This window comes from Struthio camelus, chromosome Z (genome assembly GCF_040807025.1).
Source record: "Struthio camelus isolate bStrCam1 chromosome Z, bStrCam1.hap1, whole genome shotgun sequence".
Taxonomy (NCBI): Eukaryota; Metazoa; Chordata; class Aves; order Struthioniformes; family Struthionidae; genus Struthio; species Struthio camelus.
Window position 1 is genome coordinate 65,827,053 of NC_090982.1, and position 17,707 is coordinate 65,844,759.

Sequence of the window (17,707 nt, forward strand, 5' to 3'; positions counted from 1 at the left end):
GACAGGAGTAAGTTAATCTGAAGTACTGTAAATATGCAAGAAATTGCTGTACAAGAAGCTTGAGATATTATATAGTATATGTAGGAATATTTGTTCAGTAGCACAGTAAGATAAGGGGAGCTCAGAAGATCAGTGCTGAGAAAGACAGTGAAAGTACCAGAGCTCAGCCCTTCAAATAGTACTGTGGTGTTTCATAAAACAGCATCTGTTTCCCAGTGGGGAGTGTTGGCTGAGTTCCTCTTGGGAAAAGAGCATCAGCATCAGCTCACTGCGTTAGATTTATCAGTTCTGCAGTTTGTTTGATAATGTCTGGTCAAGATACCAGAACCCACATTATTATTTATTAGCTGCATGTTGGTGAGAACAGCCTGCATGTTACTCTACACGAATCTCTGCTGGCTCCAAAATAGAACACACACCTTGCTGAAGCCTCAAGAGAGATTTAAAAAGCCCAGCAAACTACTTATCCAACAGGTAAGAGGGCTGGAAAATGGAAAATATTATATCCAGATGGAAAATATTACCTTCAAAAATGAGCTACAAGATACAGACAGAAATCACATGTAGGGAATAACAATAGACATACGCATTTATAAATTTAGCAAAGTTAATACATATTGGAAATGTTCACAATTTCAAAAGGGTAGTACTATTTGTTGACAAGGAAAATTAATTGAATGTTTGTTTTAATATCACTCAGATGCTGGTGGAAAACTAAAAAAGCTATATACTAGCAACAGCACAATATATTTCAGAACAGTCAAATTACTGGCTCTTTCATTCCTACAGATAAATTTATGCACTTGTGCCTACACTGCAGTACTTTTCTCCTTAAGTAAAGAATTTCAAGAAAAATACAGCTTCATTCTGCTCCTTGGAAAACAGTCTGTTTTGGCAGATACAGAATCACAGAAAACATTAGTTTGGAAGAGGTCTTGGGAAGTCATCTGGTTTAACCCTCCACTGAAAGCAGGGCCAACTTAGATCCAGTTGCCTGTGACCTCGTCCATTTTTGCTGTGAATGTCTCCAAGGATGGAGATTTCACAGCCTCTTGGGTGCCTGTTCTGATGTTTGGCTACCTTCACTGCTAAAAAATTCTTAATATCTAATTGGCATTTCTCTTGTTGCATGATCCCTTTATAGTGCCTCAAGGCATTGTAAATGCCCAAATATTTAATATATAAGCACAACATTTTATTGGCTAAGTTCCAAAATTCAGTTTATTCAAGTCTCTGTGATTATAGAATTTTTGTCTATTATGAACTTTTCTCAAAGAATGTCAGTTGGATGAAACTTGGAGCCAAGTTACTGTGGTTATCTCTGCATGGACACAGGAAAAAAATTACTCCATTTAGCCATGGCACAAGACTATGCTCAGATTGGGAACCACTGTACATCAAAAGTACTACAAGATAGGAACTAAGCTGGTCTACATTGTAATGCTGTAGCTCATCTTATCTAACTTTAGTCGTCTACTACTTAGAAGTTTAGCTTAAGTTAATCAGGTAGATTCCATTCACAGGCAAATGAAGCACATTGTATCCACAGGCACATCTCTGCGTTACTCAGGCCACCTCAGACTACTCTCTCTCTCTCTGTGCAATTACACAAGGTGCTGTGACAAATATTGCCAGTGCTAGGAAATATAGTATAATCTGTCTTAAAAAGAAAAAAAACCTATTGTTTTGTCATTACAAAACAAGGCCTTTTCTTGTCTTTACCTAGTGTATTCTGCTGAGATCTTACCTGGGCAAAGAGTAGTTACAACAGGCACAAATATGGTCCCAATCAAAGATGTGTGACATCACTGAGTAATGAGGTTACTGAGTAATCTGCTCAGTAAATGGCTTGCATTTCTACATTTTCCTTTTAGTAGACAGCTAATCAAACATGAAGTTATTAGAGGTGCATTTTCACTGAAAGAAAGACATCTCCTTTGTATAAATACACTTTGTGGGATATATTTCACTGCTGAATCTGGTATCTAGTTTTGTAAAGGTGGACAGCTTCCTAACCATAAGGTGCTCTTAATATGTATTCATCTTTTACTATAAACAATTGTTGCTGTTGTTGGATAAATAACATGGACAGTAAGGGATAAGTTCAGTACTAAACCCCTGCCATTTTGCTCAACCAAACACACGCCTTCAGATATCTTATCCAACAAATTCCTCAGCATGGGCATCATGCTTAAAGTAATCCTTTTCTGTTGACTTAGCTGTTTCTTTCCTAGATGGAAAAGTTTCATACCAATACAGTTATCAGTGTGATCAGAATTGCTCTGCTTAGTTTAAAGAACTCTTGAACTTGTACAAATTTCTCCTTTTGTTCATCAACAGCCAACCAATCAAAAAAGCAAAACAAACATACAGTGTGTGAAGGACAGTTGAGAATCAGGATTTCTCTACAGATCTCTGGTAGATTCAGCCTGGAAGGCATGTAGTTAAAGCAGCTAAAACACTGAGATCCCAGTGCTGGAAACAGAGCCCCAGAGTTGCCTCTATCAGAGATCACTTTACACAATTCTTAGGAAGCCCATCTGGGAAATGACACTTGACAGTCCTCCAAAATATTTGTGAGTTTTTGCTGAGTAATATGAAAAGTAACATAAACTTCATTACTCCTCTGTCATCCATGTGTTCTCACACTTTCTTTGTCAGAGTAGGAGGTGAATGCGATGTCTCTAATACAGGTCTGTCCTTACTCTGAGACTTTGGAGAATTTTTACTGCTCCTGAAGTTGTGTAATGTAGATGGCAAGTGCAGCAATTTGATTACAGAGTCCCTAAAAAGTTTCATTCAGTACATGCAAGTGATTTATGGAGGTATAGAATTTGCTCCATTAGAGAGAGAAAATAAAATTCATTTGTCTGGTGCAACCAATAAGCTTTAACTGTGTACACTCTTGGACCTGCCAACCCTTCATTCTACTTATAAGGCACAGAGGCAGCAGTATTCTTAAAGGGCTGTTACAAAATGTTTCACATGGGGATAGTTAGTAGCAGTTCTCCAACTTAACTCTTAGGAAGAAATTTTTTTCTGTGGTAAATTCAAAATAACAGAACAAAAGAGCCTCTTAGGCAGGAAACAAAAAAGATATAAAACTTCAGTTTGAGTAATAGTTATTTAACAATGACATAACAAACAAGAGAGGGACTTTTAAAGGTCCTCCTACTACTGAGCATGACTGGAATTACAGTCTGGCTAGAAAGATTATCCTGTGAAGAAAAACATGGACACAGGGCATCCTGACAACAGCTTCTATAAACTTCGTATAACACAGTAAACACGTTATTGTTGAAACCTGAACTGAAACAAAACATTGCTATATGCGTGAACTGGAATTTTTCAGAACCTTCCATTTTGCAGTAGTTATTCTAATAAAAGGACTAAGATAGGTTGCTCACTGGAATCTGAGTAATGACAACCTTTGGTTTGGGACCACTTTTTTTTTTTTTTTTGGTTAATTTCAGACTTCTGAACTACACAAGTACATTAGTGATACATGCCTGATACGACACATTTATGCAGGAATGATGATATTGCAATAGAAATTAAGCTTTTTTCAGAAGCTTTTTCAGAAGCTGAAAAGCTTCTACAGTTGTGTAGGTGATTTTACAGTTTAGTGCTGTGTATTTAATGAATATGCAAGCAGACACAAAAAAACTTTTGTTTAAATCAGCATCTGTATATTTGTGTAATTCAATACCTTTCCGATGAAACTGAAGGGATCCTAGCAGACATATGGACTTAAGCATTTCTGTTGTGTACATTTCTAAGCAACACTGCAACTGGATGTATAATCTACAGATTTCAGGATGAATTTCACCATCTTCTGGGCTGCAGTAAAAAAGAGAAAATTTAATTAGCAATGGGACCAGAAGGACCTGAGGGTCATCAAATCCAGTTCCCCACTGTTGCAAACAACCACGTTATAATAACTTCATAAGCTATTAAGCTATGCATATATGATAAACAAGTTGTTTCTACCAAACTGGATCTAAAAATAAAACCTTAGCTCTACAAGAACTCAAAACAGCTAAACTTGGGCTCTTTGGTAATACTCTATGGTAAGATTTTTGTAAGATTTATTTTCTCCCTTGCATATCTTTAGAAACGGAGTAAATTAATGACCTGAAAAATCTGAGCTTTCTTGTCCTCTTTACCAGCTTTGGAGAAGTATTTTCTGGTAGACTGAAGAATTCTTGTGCCATCCAGTTTCAACTACTCTTGGTCCTGGTGCAGCTGTGCGAGAAGATTGCAGGGCCCCTTCTACTGTCCCTGTTCAGGCTAGAAATGCTGGATGAGGCATCATCAACCCCAGCTTGCTGACACTTTAATAAGAAACAAGGCAGTTGAGTCATTTAGTTTTGCAGTTTCTGCCTGAATTTCTTTTTTCCCCCTGTGTTTAAAATGCTGGTCATGTGATTAGCTAATACTGCACTATGAGGAGAATGGGGGGATTACAGAGTTTTTCCAGAGAAGTTATCTTTCAGGAGTGTCTCAGGAATAACACCTTTTAAAACAAAAATTGAAATCAAGAATAATCTTAGATCAATTAATTGCACAGAACACTAGAATAAATCATTTATCCAGATTTCAGGATCCAACTGCTCTCATGCCTGGCTGCAAAACTGGTCAATGTCTCCCTTTCCTAGGCTCAGAATGGCGTGCGGACATAAATATATTATTTTATAAACGTAACTGTTTCCTCAAGTGCTCAAAGAGGAGATTTACCCAGCCATATCTGAAAAGCAGGTTTTCAATCCCCTTTCCAAAGGTACTTTCAGTAGGGCAGTAAGTGGTAAGGTTAAAGAGTTAGGATTTCACCCACTTTGTATTCAGACATTCTTGCTATTGGCTTGCTACACAGTGATGTTAAATGATAAGACAACCCCCAAAATTGGATTTCATAACAAATAGAAACTTCTGCTTTACTAAATAAACTGAACCTAACGGCATTTCTAAATACTACCAATATGAAACTAAAAAATTTTCTCAGCAAGTTTTCAGATTTCTAGCATATGAATAATATAAATGAAGCTTTCACAGTAAAAAGATTGCTAGCATTCTTTGTAGGGATTGTGTTTCCTGTGGTTAAACTGACACTTCTAAAGACCCTCTTGTATAGGAAATAAAATCAGACTTGTGGATTTTCTCAAGGGAATCAAAGCAACTTACTTACCTGATAAATTATTTGTAGCAACACTAAACTGGGCTGCTCATATGCTCAAATAATTTCTTAATACCAATCTAGGCCACAGACTTTTGAGACCTACAGCAGACAGTGTTTATTTAAACCAGATTCTGTCTGACACCAGGGTGAGGGGTCATTAGTCATACTCAGTCAAACCCTACGTCCAATGAAAATGCTAAGTCTGGCTCTTTTGTCATGAACAAAACTGAAAAAGTCTATTTTAAGAAAAATCCTACCAGTTTGTGCTGATACAATTTTACCGAAATTCAGTTCAAACAAATAAACACTGCATACTAAAAGCTGCTAGTTCTTGTATTTGAGATTCACTATTATTTCGAACAAAGTGGAGACCGTACATTGCCTAGAAAGCACGTATGCTTCTGCCACTGATTTCAGTGACACCAGGGAAGATTAAGCCCAGCCATACTCTGGGAATGTGAAACTAGACAAGGCCAGAAGAAGATAGGCCCTGGTTTATTTCTGTGCATGTGGCTCAGTGGGCAGGAGAAGGGAGCAGTCTGAAAGGAATGTTTGATGCAAGGACTTGCCATAATTTGCCCCCAATGAGGGAGAAACTGTGTGTTTTTTCCAAGGCCCTCAAGGGTTTCTATCCTTCCAAGTGACAGCAGAAATCAAACAGGACCATGAAGGGTTCACAGAATTGGCCAGAACCTTCCTAAAGGGAAAGAACAACCTTAGCACTTCCACAGCACATCAAGGAAGACTACTGGTGTTTCTACAGGCCAATGAAAACTGTAGAACTGTAGGAACTGCAAGAACCACAGTAGTGGTAAATTGTGCAATCAATCATAAATGCTAAAAACAAGCTTGCAGACAAAAAAGAAAAAGAAAGTGAAGGCTGGGCAGGAGTGGGGACTAGAAGGAAATCATGCTGGACTTAGTAAGAAGGGACAAAGGGAGATAGGTCCCACCTGCCAATCCATTATAAAGTAGAACTCATCAAAAAGGCAGAAAATAACTGGAATCCAAATTGCCTTTACTGTGGTCTGTGTTACTTCAGAACCAATACCATACCCATGATAATAAACTTGTCAATTGTAGGAGCTTTATTTCCTTTGACTAGACCAGCAATGAGTGTATTTCTTTTAAGCCACACCTACTTTTCTACTTTTAACATCACGTCTGCCTTTATTCAGAAATCATGCCATACACAATATGTTATTTCATCCATCTTAGCACTAATACAGTGTAAAGCTGTGATGGCAGAACAGAAAAGAGGTTTTATGCCTGATATCTTAAAGATGTCTTTTCAGATGCTCGTTATAACTTTTCTTCCTATTCCCAATGATTCCACCTCCAAAAACATTTGATTGCCTTAAGTCCCTGCATATTTTTCCTGAAAAATTAGCTACCTGAGAGAAGTTTGCTTATTCAGAGTCAATTCCTTCTCTGCATATGGAAACATGCATTTGCTGGATATGAATCCTTGTTCAAATCTCATATTATTTTCAAAAGTTATCAACATAAATGTTTTCAGTGACTGCACTAGCAGTAGTAAAATAGAATAACGAATGCTAGTTAGGGCTGAAAATTATGCTTAGAAGAAGACACACAGCAATACAGCAACACATACAAAAATGACTGTGGGATAAACTAAATTTGAATTTTTAAAAAACATACCTAACTGAAGAATCCTCAGACACTTGGAAGTTCTACTACGTATGTTACAATATTTTATAATACTTTTTATCTTGATTTGTTCCATAGTATCTAGTAACAGTTTGGCAAGAGTTAGACCTTAACATTCTCTGCAATTAGATGTTCGCTGCTTCTTTCATTTTAAAGCAATCTATACATTATATGAATTGCAGCTGTTAGATCTGTGATCACTTAGGTGATTAGAAATGGACTGCTCTCTGCATAAGCAATAACCATAAATTCAGCAGCATTTTTTTTTAAATTTGCAGATGGCAAGAAAGGTTTTTAATGTAATGCCATCGGTATTAACCAAAGAAGATAAAATAAATATAGCCCTGATTTAAATTTAATTTGCTTTAGTATAAATCAGGAACAGCTCTCCAGAAGTAGACTGGTATTTCCTAAATAATACCAGCATATTCAAGCCCAACATCTACTCCTTCATTTTGCATATACCACTCCTAATGATTTCAAACTTTCCTGTAAATGCCTGCTACAAAACTGGATAAATCTCAAGAGCAGAATAGGATTCTGGTAAATTTGTTGCAAGAGGCAGTCTCACGAGTAAATGTAATCTTACAGAGTCCATCTAGCCAAATAGATTACAAACAAATAACTGGCCCAATACAGCAAAAACGCATTTCCTTACTCTGCAGTAGTATTTTAAATTTCTGAGCTGTGGGTCTGAGATACTTGTTTTCATTTCTCTGATAACTACATTTAAGACTCAGGCAATACATATTTAGATAATACATGACCTCCTGAGGTCTTTTACTATCGTGATTTGTCCTACCTTTTAGCTTACAGAGGAGATTTCTTAACCCCCTAGCGTCTCAGTAGTCTTCCAGGTAGCTTGAACAGTATTCCCCAGTTCAGCACAATGGAATTACTTCAGTAAGTGCGGGTATAGCTTTTTTCATCATCTGAGTCTCTTACTGTTGCAGCTCTTGTTTCCTCCTGAGCACACATGCAGTAATTAATTTCCTTTAAGCTATCCCTACCAATAAAAGGATTACAACAAGATTTAGGAATGTAGAGGTCTCCCTTACTTGCCATATTTATCACCCAGCTCCAAAATTTAGTTCTTCAAAATCACTGTTCATCTAATACCTAAATCCTTCAGCCTCCCAATATGCACTCAAGCATATTCAGTTTCTGCTCATAAAGTTTCCAGGATGCCTAAAATTTATTTCTGAGCAGGACTTTCTCTATCCTGAAGATGAGCAGTTAGATGCCTTGTAATGGATAAACAAGACATTTGCCTATTTCACTTGCAGGGCGTTACCCCCTAAATGTTCCTGGTGCAGAGTGGAACCTGCACTAAAGAGAGTCTCCACAGATTGCAGCAATGGCCTTTTCCTGCTCAGTTGCTCAGTCATCTGCTCTTCTGCTCAGATGAGAGCACTTTCTGATAGAGAGAGAGAGAGATACTGATCTACTCTGCTCTCTTATCCCAGGAAAGCTGAATCTACCTCTTTCTTCTTAAGGGTATGATTCTTAAACCGTAAGGATATCACTAACCGGAGTACTGAAATTTACACTGTGAAAAGATAATTTCCTTATAGCAGATTTAGATAAAACTGGATTATTTTTGTCCTATTTTTCTCTACGTTGTTTCAAACGTTATAAATCCTTATTTTTTTAAGGAGTCATGGTTGTTAAGGAACTTTACTTAAAATATTCAATGTATTTCTTACTTTTTTTCTAGCTGTCATAGCAAAAAGATTGAGGGTCTGCACACAGGGGTAAGAAAACAGTATGTATCTCATACAGCTATTTCATTTCCGAGAAGCAAAAATAGTGAAAGCCTTTCTTTAAAACTATTGTGGGCAAAACAATCTTGACTCAGGGAATTTCACTTAATTTATTGTCAATCAACATAAACTTTTAATTTGAGTATTCAGTATTTCAGTATCGAGAAGCAAGACAAACAATTAAACAAACACTTAAGGAAACACTTGTCCTCCCTCTTCCCCATGCTCAACTTCAGTCCACCACTTCTGCTCCCCCCTCGCCTCCCTCTCTCCTATCTCCTTCCTAGTCTCAACTCTCTTGTTTCTGCCACGTGCATGTTACACTTAGGCCCTCCCAATCCCTTCAGTGAGCCAATGGGTGGCACAGGACATTGGTGTCTTGTGTTTCTTTCTGCCACTCCTTCCTTACTCTTTTCCTCCATTGCTTCTTGCTTCTTAATGCTCCTCTGCTCCGGCATGGGTTCGCTCATGGGCTGCAGTCCCTTCAGAGGGACTCCTGTCCAGCGTGGAGTGCCTCCTTCCAGGAGTGCACCTCCATCTGTGTTCTCAGCAATGTCCCCTTCTACTTGCCTCCTCCATCTTGTTTCTCCAAGCACATCTCTTCGCATTTCGCCTTGTGTGTCCCTATTTGCATGCCCTCCTGTGTCTCCTCTCACACACCTCCTCCTTTGTCTCCTATCCCCAGTGGCTACTGCCCTTTCTTAAATACATGTGAGCAATGATGCCAAGTGCTCTTCGGAGTGGTTGAAATTCTGGCATGTGGAGACTGTTTTCATCCATTTAGAGCCGGCTGGAACCGTCTGTGCCTGGCACAGGGCAGTTCATGGCCTCTTCCCATACAGGGCACCCCTTGCAGCCCCTGCTACCAAAACCCTGCCATTTATGCCTAATAAAAAAGACTTACGTGCTCTTACTGACAGAAGTTTTAATCGCGCAGACTAAGAAACTAGAAACTAAGTACAAGAAGGGCTGCTCATAAGCTAGTTTGAGTTTCTCTTTCTGTTCACAGATAAGGGAAGAGTAAGTGGAAAACACAGTTACAGGTGTTCTGACTGACTTTTTGGCTGTTGTACATCTAATATATTTTTATTGTAAACTCAAACTTCTGAATATCATAAAAGTGTGAACTAGAGACATCCTTAATATGGGTGTTTTCTGACCCACTCATGGAGCATCTGTAGGTGGACTGTGGGGAAAATTCTTCTGTCATTTGTAAAACCAGAGTAACAGCAGTGACATTCAAGAAAAGTATTTTTAATAGTCCAGAATTTATACAATGAAAGTTATTTCCAGGCCACCTCCCTCACTGATTGTCTCAAAGACGTTAATTAGCATTTAATTGCAGTAATGCCCACAAGAATTCCATTAGCTTCCAACCCAAATGATTTTCTCCTAGGCATGTATGTAGGCCTCATTATCATCTCTGAAGGCCGCATGCTCAGACGCCAACATATATACAATTTCTTTTATAATCCCTGGTGTGCGTTCTTTGCAGTGGGCTTAACATTTCCCTTTAAAGGATCATCAGTTTGCCCTCTCTCAGCAATCTTCTATGCCTACATGTTCAGTGAGAAATGCTGAGCGAGAGAACTAGTACAAACGTAACTGTCATAATGTTGATTACCATACAAGTTTATTATTAAATAGGTATGTAGCAAATTGGTATTTATTTAAATAGAAAAAATTCACATAAACTTTTTTATTGCCCCCCCCCAAATTAGTTACCTCTGTTTCAGTTAGTCCAGCTGATTTATTTATGAACACTACTTAGATATTCAAGAGGAATCTCATATGATAGTCTCATATAACTGCTGTGATAAATGTTGTCAATGGAGCTGTTTAACAGTAGAAGTGCAGCTGGACGTAGGAGAGAGAGCACAGCACTGAGCACTTGCCAGTGAGTCAAAGGCCAGTGGCTCATCATTGGCTTCTGAGCGTAGCTGCCGCAAGGCTGAGAAGGGCAACTGTGCTCCCTTCCTGCATCCGTGCTTCTCTATTCACTCAGATAAGACAAAGAGGTGCCAGTAACCTGTGAGAATACCGGGTTTGGACACACAGGTTATGGCCTTTTGGGGATACTTCTTCTGATAGGGGAGCACTGCTGCCTTTCACAAGATGAATGCAATGGGTGCCCGGGGAGGGCGGGACCAAAGATACAACGTGTGGAGTTCCACTGGCCTCAGAGAGCCTGTTGACCTTCCAGTGATGCTGCAAGCCATACCCGTTCCCACACACGAGGAAGGAGAAATGGTGAGAGGGGGGTACATGCGCTTAAGCAAAAATGTTTATTTGCATGCAGAGTAAAGTTTATGGATCCATACAATATCTCCACCAGGCTTCATTCCAGCCTGATTCTCACTAGACAATTTTAGGCTTTGATTTTCAAATGGAACTAAGAGAACGGCTTCCATCATACAAAGGTTCTGTGGTTTTGTTTTTAATAATAAATGCTCTGTATGAAAGAAAGCCAGATGGTGAATGCAGTACTACTAACAACCACATTTCCCACCATGAGGTCTGTAGGATTACTTATTTGACCTAGAAACACTTGCTGATGTCTAAGGAAAACTGTCAGATCACCTGGCCTTATTTTCCTCTTTTTTTCTCTTCCCTAAAGTATGCTGATAGCTGTATATTAAATATTTTCTAATATCCTGTCGCTCTCTCACTAGGAATTTTGGTAGTTACCACATGAATACTGTACCACCAGGGTCCATAAAGGGTAGAGATTCTTAAGAGGTGAATACTACTCAGTCGAGGAGAAACTTGCATTACTATGTCAGCCACACTTTTGCAATTTCAGAGCTCTTATATCTATATGTATTAAAAGTAGTTACAAAAGAGAAAATGCTGTATTATTGGTTTATATACCAGTAACTGAAATTACACATTTTATCAGGCTGCTATTAAAATTGCAAGTATGAATATTATAAATAAATCCTAATGTAAATCTGTAACATTATTATGTGGCTTCATACTTTGACTATTGGTAACATTGATGTTTTTCTTTCTTTAAAATCCTTTTTTTTTTAAATCACATGATTTTGTTCAACTGAATATGTTTATGAAACACTGTTAATGGATGGAAGTTATTTTCCTTTATGCTTTCCTAAGCTGATATTTAAAATAAACCCTATAGAGGGAGCTCTTACACTAACTATTATCTTTTCTACCTCATATAAGTAAGAGAGGGGAATGCAGCACTTTGTATAATTATTCTAAGATACAATACACATGGCTAAAACGCCCCTTCTTATAAATGAAAAGGTATAAGACTGAAAATGGTTATTATTTTTCAACTCCATTTAAAAAATAATTTTTTTTCAAAGTAGTTGACAGATGATTTTATGATACTGCTTTTACCAAAACGTGGATTAAAACTGAAAAATATGTTTTCAGGTTTTCCTGAAATTCACACTGGTGTCCAGTGTTCATAGTATCGTTGAAATTAATGAAACTTGTCTGGTTAAACTGAATAAAGCCTCCAGTCTAATGCTTACTTTAATTTAAAAGTTTTAGTCACACATTTACAACAGAACAGCACTTAAATATTACTGTCAATAACGTTTAAAAACACACGTTGATGTATTATCTATGGCCAAAAGAAGGGCTGAGTTATCCAAAGAGTCTGACATACCCTTTTGCAAAAGTGTTGGCTTGACAAAGTCCATCTTTAATGATAAGGAAAAGTACAACTTTATGAACAGTATCAATAATTGTAAAATATTATAATGTAAAACAAACTATCTAGAGACACAAAAAAGAATGTGCATTTTAGATGTATCACATCAACTAAAGGAAAATAAACCTTTGGCAAATCAGAAATGAAAACACTAATTCATCAAATTCTGCCTTATGCCCCATATATGCACTTCCCATGAAAATGAACATAAATTGGCCTGAAGAACTACGGAAAATCACTGACAAGTGGCAAGAAGCCCCTGTCATTATGGCTCAGGTGCAATAGTTTACTAAACCTGCCTCTGCTTTTGTGTCTTAAACATACCATTTATTCATCACTTAACCATTCATCTTTAAAGGTAACAAAAGACTTGCTGAATTATCTTAACTGTAAGTAGAAAAGTCATCAAATTAGACTGTCTTCTGCTAAGCCGATTCTGAGAAAACATTCTTGTTTGTGTTCTTCCCATTTGCTAGGGTTACTTTAGATTCAGTAATGAAAAAAGGCTATCAGTTTTTTTCTAAAATACATGTGTTCTTGCAAATTACCTGTTGGTTTTTTGTTCTATACTGTAATCACTGTAATCACTGTAATCATATAATACAATCGGGCTGCCCAATATCCCAGTCCAGCCTGAGGAAGAGCAGGACTAGTTCTTTCTAGGAGACCTAAAAATTGTTGCAACATGGTTTTTATTGCATCCTATTGCTGTTTTGAAGCTGTTACGCTCTTCAACGCTCTGTCAACAACAGAAATATGTGACCAGATTTTGCTTCGTTAGACTAGTGTAAATCTCCAGTTACTCTGATAAGGCTGACGGAGTCATTCTGGGTGTATGATCATACAAGCAGAAAAAGGACCCAGTACATTGGCTTATACTGTAGAGACTTTTCTGACTCCCTAGTTGATGGCAGGTTAGGTACTTCCATGCTAGAACAGTTTCAGATAGCTAAAACCATACCAGTAGGAAATACACTTCTCTTCATTCAAGAAAATCGATATAAGTTAACTTATAAATCAGGGGTCATGTATGGTCTACAGAGTACAGAGTCATTTTGAATACGCTGTTCTTTCATTTTTCTGGCTCCCCTCTTTCAGAAATCTCTCCAGAGGAAAACTTACACTACCACTTATTTTATTAAGGAAGTCATCCACTTTTTTCTGTTGAAGTTATACAATTATTTTGAGGCGATTAGTACAGAAGCAGAAACGTTGCCTTTCCAATGGATTCATTAATTGCCACATTCTTTACACACAGTTTGTAGTGATTCTTCCACATCTCTAACCTTACGTTATCGAGAGAACAAGTATCAGTCACTGTGGTTAGGAGATGTTCAGCTACTTCGCAGCTTATTTGGTATTTACAGATGCTATTCAGAAGACTTTTTTTTGAAACTATCAGAATTACAGACTGGAATTTTCTAGAGTTTGTTCTCCTCAGAGATATATTTTATTGACTGAATTAACTCAAGCTGTGGACAGAGGAATAAATTATCACAGGATTAGCCAAACTATTCCATTAGAGAACTTCTTGAATTGGAGTGTAACAGCACTAATATAGGAAATTTTATTCAAACTCACTCCACTGTACCTTTAGGTAAGACTAACTAACCCAAATGGTATTCTGGAGATGCTGGTTTCTTCCTGGGGAAAGACAGCTTATTTCTGGAATGGTTGTTCATTTTCTCACAATTGTCCTAAAGCAAGTTACCTCTGGGCCTTATGCTTCAAGTTGCCTTAGGGCAACTCCATTTATCTATCCATGGTCCTAATCACAGTACACTTTAGAAGGATGAAGTTACACAGACCTCCTAAATTGCATAAGAGAGTCTTTCTTGCAGCCCACTTAAAGTGCATGATAATGATACCCAGGCAAACAGTATTGCATTATGAAATCATGTTTTTCATGAAATAAAAGAACATTTACAATGGCATTAAAAAACCCCGACACAATACTTCTAAGCACTCACAATTCCAAGTGAAACTGCACACACGTCTTTAATTATGCTTTTCAGTTACTATAAGATTTTCAAAAAGTAAACACAGGGCTTGACGATCACCTTTGCATAAACTAACTCTAAGCCACCTTTTCATCCTTCTGTTCTTCAGCTGGCTGTCCCTTGCCTTTGGGGAAATCCATCAGACCTCTGCATTGGCCAAAGATGAGCTGAGCAGTGCCTCTTTCTCAGTGCATAACCAGCTTCCCTACTGAGAAGAGCTGGCGTCAAGTCAGACAAAAGAAATCTTTGGGTGAGCTCTCAAATCAGCGTTGTTTAGCTCTGCTTAAGTCAGACGAACAGTCTGACTCACAGCCTCTTAATTATATGATAGACACTACTGAAAAATAGATAAACCCAAACTATGGCACAGACCTTCCACAGACTGTGGTAACTGGGAAAGAAGTAGTCGGATTAGTTGAAGATGCAACAATTTTTTAAGCTTCCCAAAGAGATGCCTGGTCAGCACCCTGCCTTGTCAGCATCTGCAGGCTGCTTTCAGATGAGTATCTTTGACAAAGCAGTATTGAGTGCAGAATCAGGTCTGTGCCAGGTAACAAGCTCAAGCCCAGTATGTCTCCACATTGCCTCTTACATCTGACTGTAGACGGCAGAAACTCACGCTGTCTGTGGAGTTCCCCTTTGATTTTAGTTATGTTTCTAAATTCTTTAAAATGTTCCTTAGTCACTCAGTAATCATTTATAAATTATTTATGAACTCAATCTTTCATAGCAAAAAGGAGTTTTATGTAACAATCTTATTTATTTTTAGCTAGCTCAAATGCCAAGAATCCGTACCTACACTCCCATGTAGTTCCACTGGTAAATAGGTTTTGCAGTAATTTGGTTTTCAGGCCCTTTGGAGAGGGAATTGATGTTTGAATATCATCAGAACAAGTATCTCATGCAGGATGATCTAGGAAATTTGTTCTGATCTGTGTGGACAAACAGGGTCAGATTTCCCAGAAATGCCTGAAAAGGAATTAAATGCTTCAGGTATTTGGTGCTGTATGATCTAGGTCGTAGCACAGCTACTAACATATGGGACTTAGAAGGAACTCTGCCACAGGCAGGTGATGCCAGCTGCTATTGACCAGCCACAGGACACTAAATCAGATGACTGCTTTGATTCATGACACTTCTATTTTCTCATCTTTCTGTCTTCAACACCTACTCCGAATATAAATTTTAAAAATATTTTCCTAAAGGGCAGTCCATAAAGCACTCATGTGGTCTGAAGACCTGTTATCTGAGTTTGTGATGCAAGTTTCTGGTTTTCCACTTGTCAAAAAGAGAAAAATAGAGCAGATGTGAAGAGAGGGTACAATGAGAAACAGTAAGGAACAATGTATTTACATTTCCCCAGAAAAGATGACAAAACGCGTTGTTTGGTCTAAGGACCAGTTGAAACTAAAAATTATTGAAAAGATCATACATTCTCATTAATCCTTTTTTTCTTGTAGATGAACAATGTGACTGCTACCATCCTTAAATGGGAAGGTAAATAGTCCACAAAAGAGATTATTAATAAGTTGTTCAGAATAAGGAAGTATTTGGGATTCTGGAGGTATCAAATGCTCCTGGCAGCGCTCTCAATAGGTACGTTCTTACATGCTGGGGTATTTGTCTTTTAAAAATTAAATATCCCAATACCTCCGTGTAGAAGTCTTCCAAGTGAAAAAGAGATCTCGGTGTAATGTCAGTAGAAGTATCACACAGCCCCAGCAGATATTTCACAGATCAATCCATATAAGTTGTTAAGCTAAAAATCACAGCTGAGAGACTGTGAGGAAACTTGAACATGTGTCAAAAAAAAAAAGAAAAAAGAAAAAAAGAAAAGCTTCCTGAAACTTTCAAATTCATGCATGGAGAATGAAATTTTTAAAACCATCTGTTGACAAAATGTGCTTGGGAAGCAGTATTTTAGCATAAAGTACTTCAGATTACTTTCACTGGATTTTTTCACTTCTGCTGTAGTCTCCACTTTGTGAGCTGGTGTTACTTACTTTCCTCTGAAATGCCTACTTCTGCCTGGGGAGCAAAGATGGCTCCACAAAGTCTTCCCGTATCCTGCGTTAGCAACCGCACAGGTGTACTAGTCATTTCCACTTCTTGAGTGCTATAAAAGGAGTGGCGAGGCTGCTTCGGGTAGGTCTGGGGGAAAATAAATGCCCAGACTCTGTGCTTCCCTGTGACTTTGGGGCCCCAGCAGTGGTCGTGGAGGAGCACCCCTGCTCTTCTTTAGCCTGCATGGAAGGACTTCTCCCTCAGCATACAACCTCCGCATTGCTCAGCCTAAGCACAGGGCTATGGTTGCAACTGTCCCAAAGTACCATAATCTCTTTGTTTTTCTCTTCGGCAAATGCGTAAGAGTGGATAGCTCTGCTTTGCCACAATAACAACTCCAGAACTGTTGGAAATAATTGGAGGCTGCTGTATAAACAAGACACTTTTCCGTTTTGCTGTTTAACTGTTTCCCATGCTGACAAGGTTACGAACAGCACATTTGCATCTCTCTCTCTTGCCATGATAGATGGAGATATGAAGCGTCAGCTCTTCTTTGCTCACCCTATAAACTCATTTTCTTCTGCTAGGGGAAGGCACTTTCTTCAACAATTCTGAACACATCATTTAATATAGTATGATAGTGTTTGAATTCTTAGGCCAAATCTGCTGGCAGGAAATGCTGTTCATCCAGAAAGCATTCATAAGAAAGATAATAGCAAGGCAAAAATGGAACAAAGGAGGGGAAAGGAAGAAGCTACAGAGAAAAATTGTTCATGTACAAATAACTGAGTATATTATTCCTCTTATAGTTAAAAAAATACAGAAAATCTAAGGGTAGATCTGCAAATGTATTCAGGAAAGAAGAAACAGTATTCAATAACAGGCAGGACTTCAGCCAAACACTACCATATGAGTTTAATTTTAATACCTGAATTTAAACATCATTTAATTGACAACACTGGAATGATTCCTGATTAAGGAATGCTTGTTCAGTTGAGACCTTAATGCCCAGACAATAGTTTAGAATGTTTGATTATTATGAAACAGAATTACAAAGCAATTAGAAAAACTAGAACAGATTTTACATACCTTATAATAAATTTTGACTCAGTTGGAATTTCCCTGTGTAAGCCTGGCAGACCTAAGGTCTCCCTTGGTTGGAGACTGATCTTGCAAGTTGCTGCTGCTGCTGCTGCTGAGAGCAGCTACCTTTTATCAGCTGATGCCCAACATTTTACTAGAGCAGATCTCCAGGCACCAGTGAGGTGACTACAAATAAGAAGTCTTCTCTTAGAAGACTCTGCAGGAAGTCTACCACTTGAAAGGGAAGGACAGAACATGGATCATGAGAAGTAGCTGCAGTTAAATGCATGGTCCTGCACAACTAACTTATGATCTGCACTGGCTGATT

At 38.1% G+C, this 17,707-nt stretch overlaps 1 protein-coding gene across 1 annotated transcript in view; it reads right to left on the bottom strand.

The window, feature by feature from the left end:
• Positions 1–17,707, bottom strand: part of LOC138064428 (regulator of G-protein signaling 7-binding protein-like) — a 43,539-nt gene that overhangs the window by 12,072 nt on the left and 13,760 nt on the right. Inside the window, exon 3 of the mRNA XM_068926970.1 lies at positions 3,710–3,840. Within this exon, the coding sequence (XP_068783071.1) occupies positions 3,710–3,840 (131 nt within the window). The remainder of the gene's footprint in view (positions 1–3,709; positions 3,841–17,707) is intronic.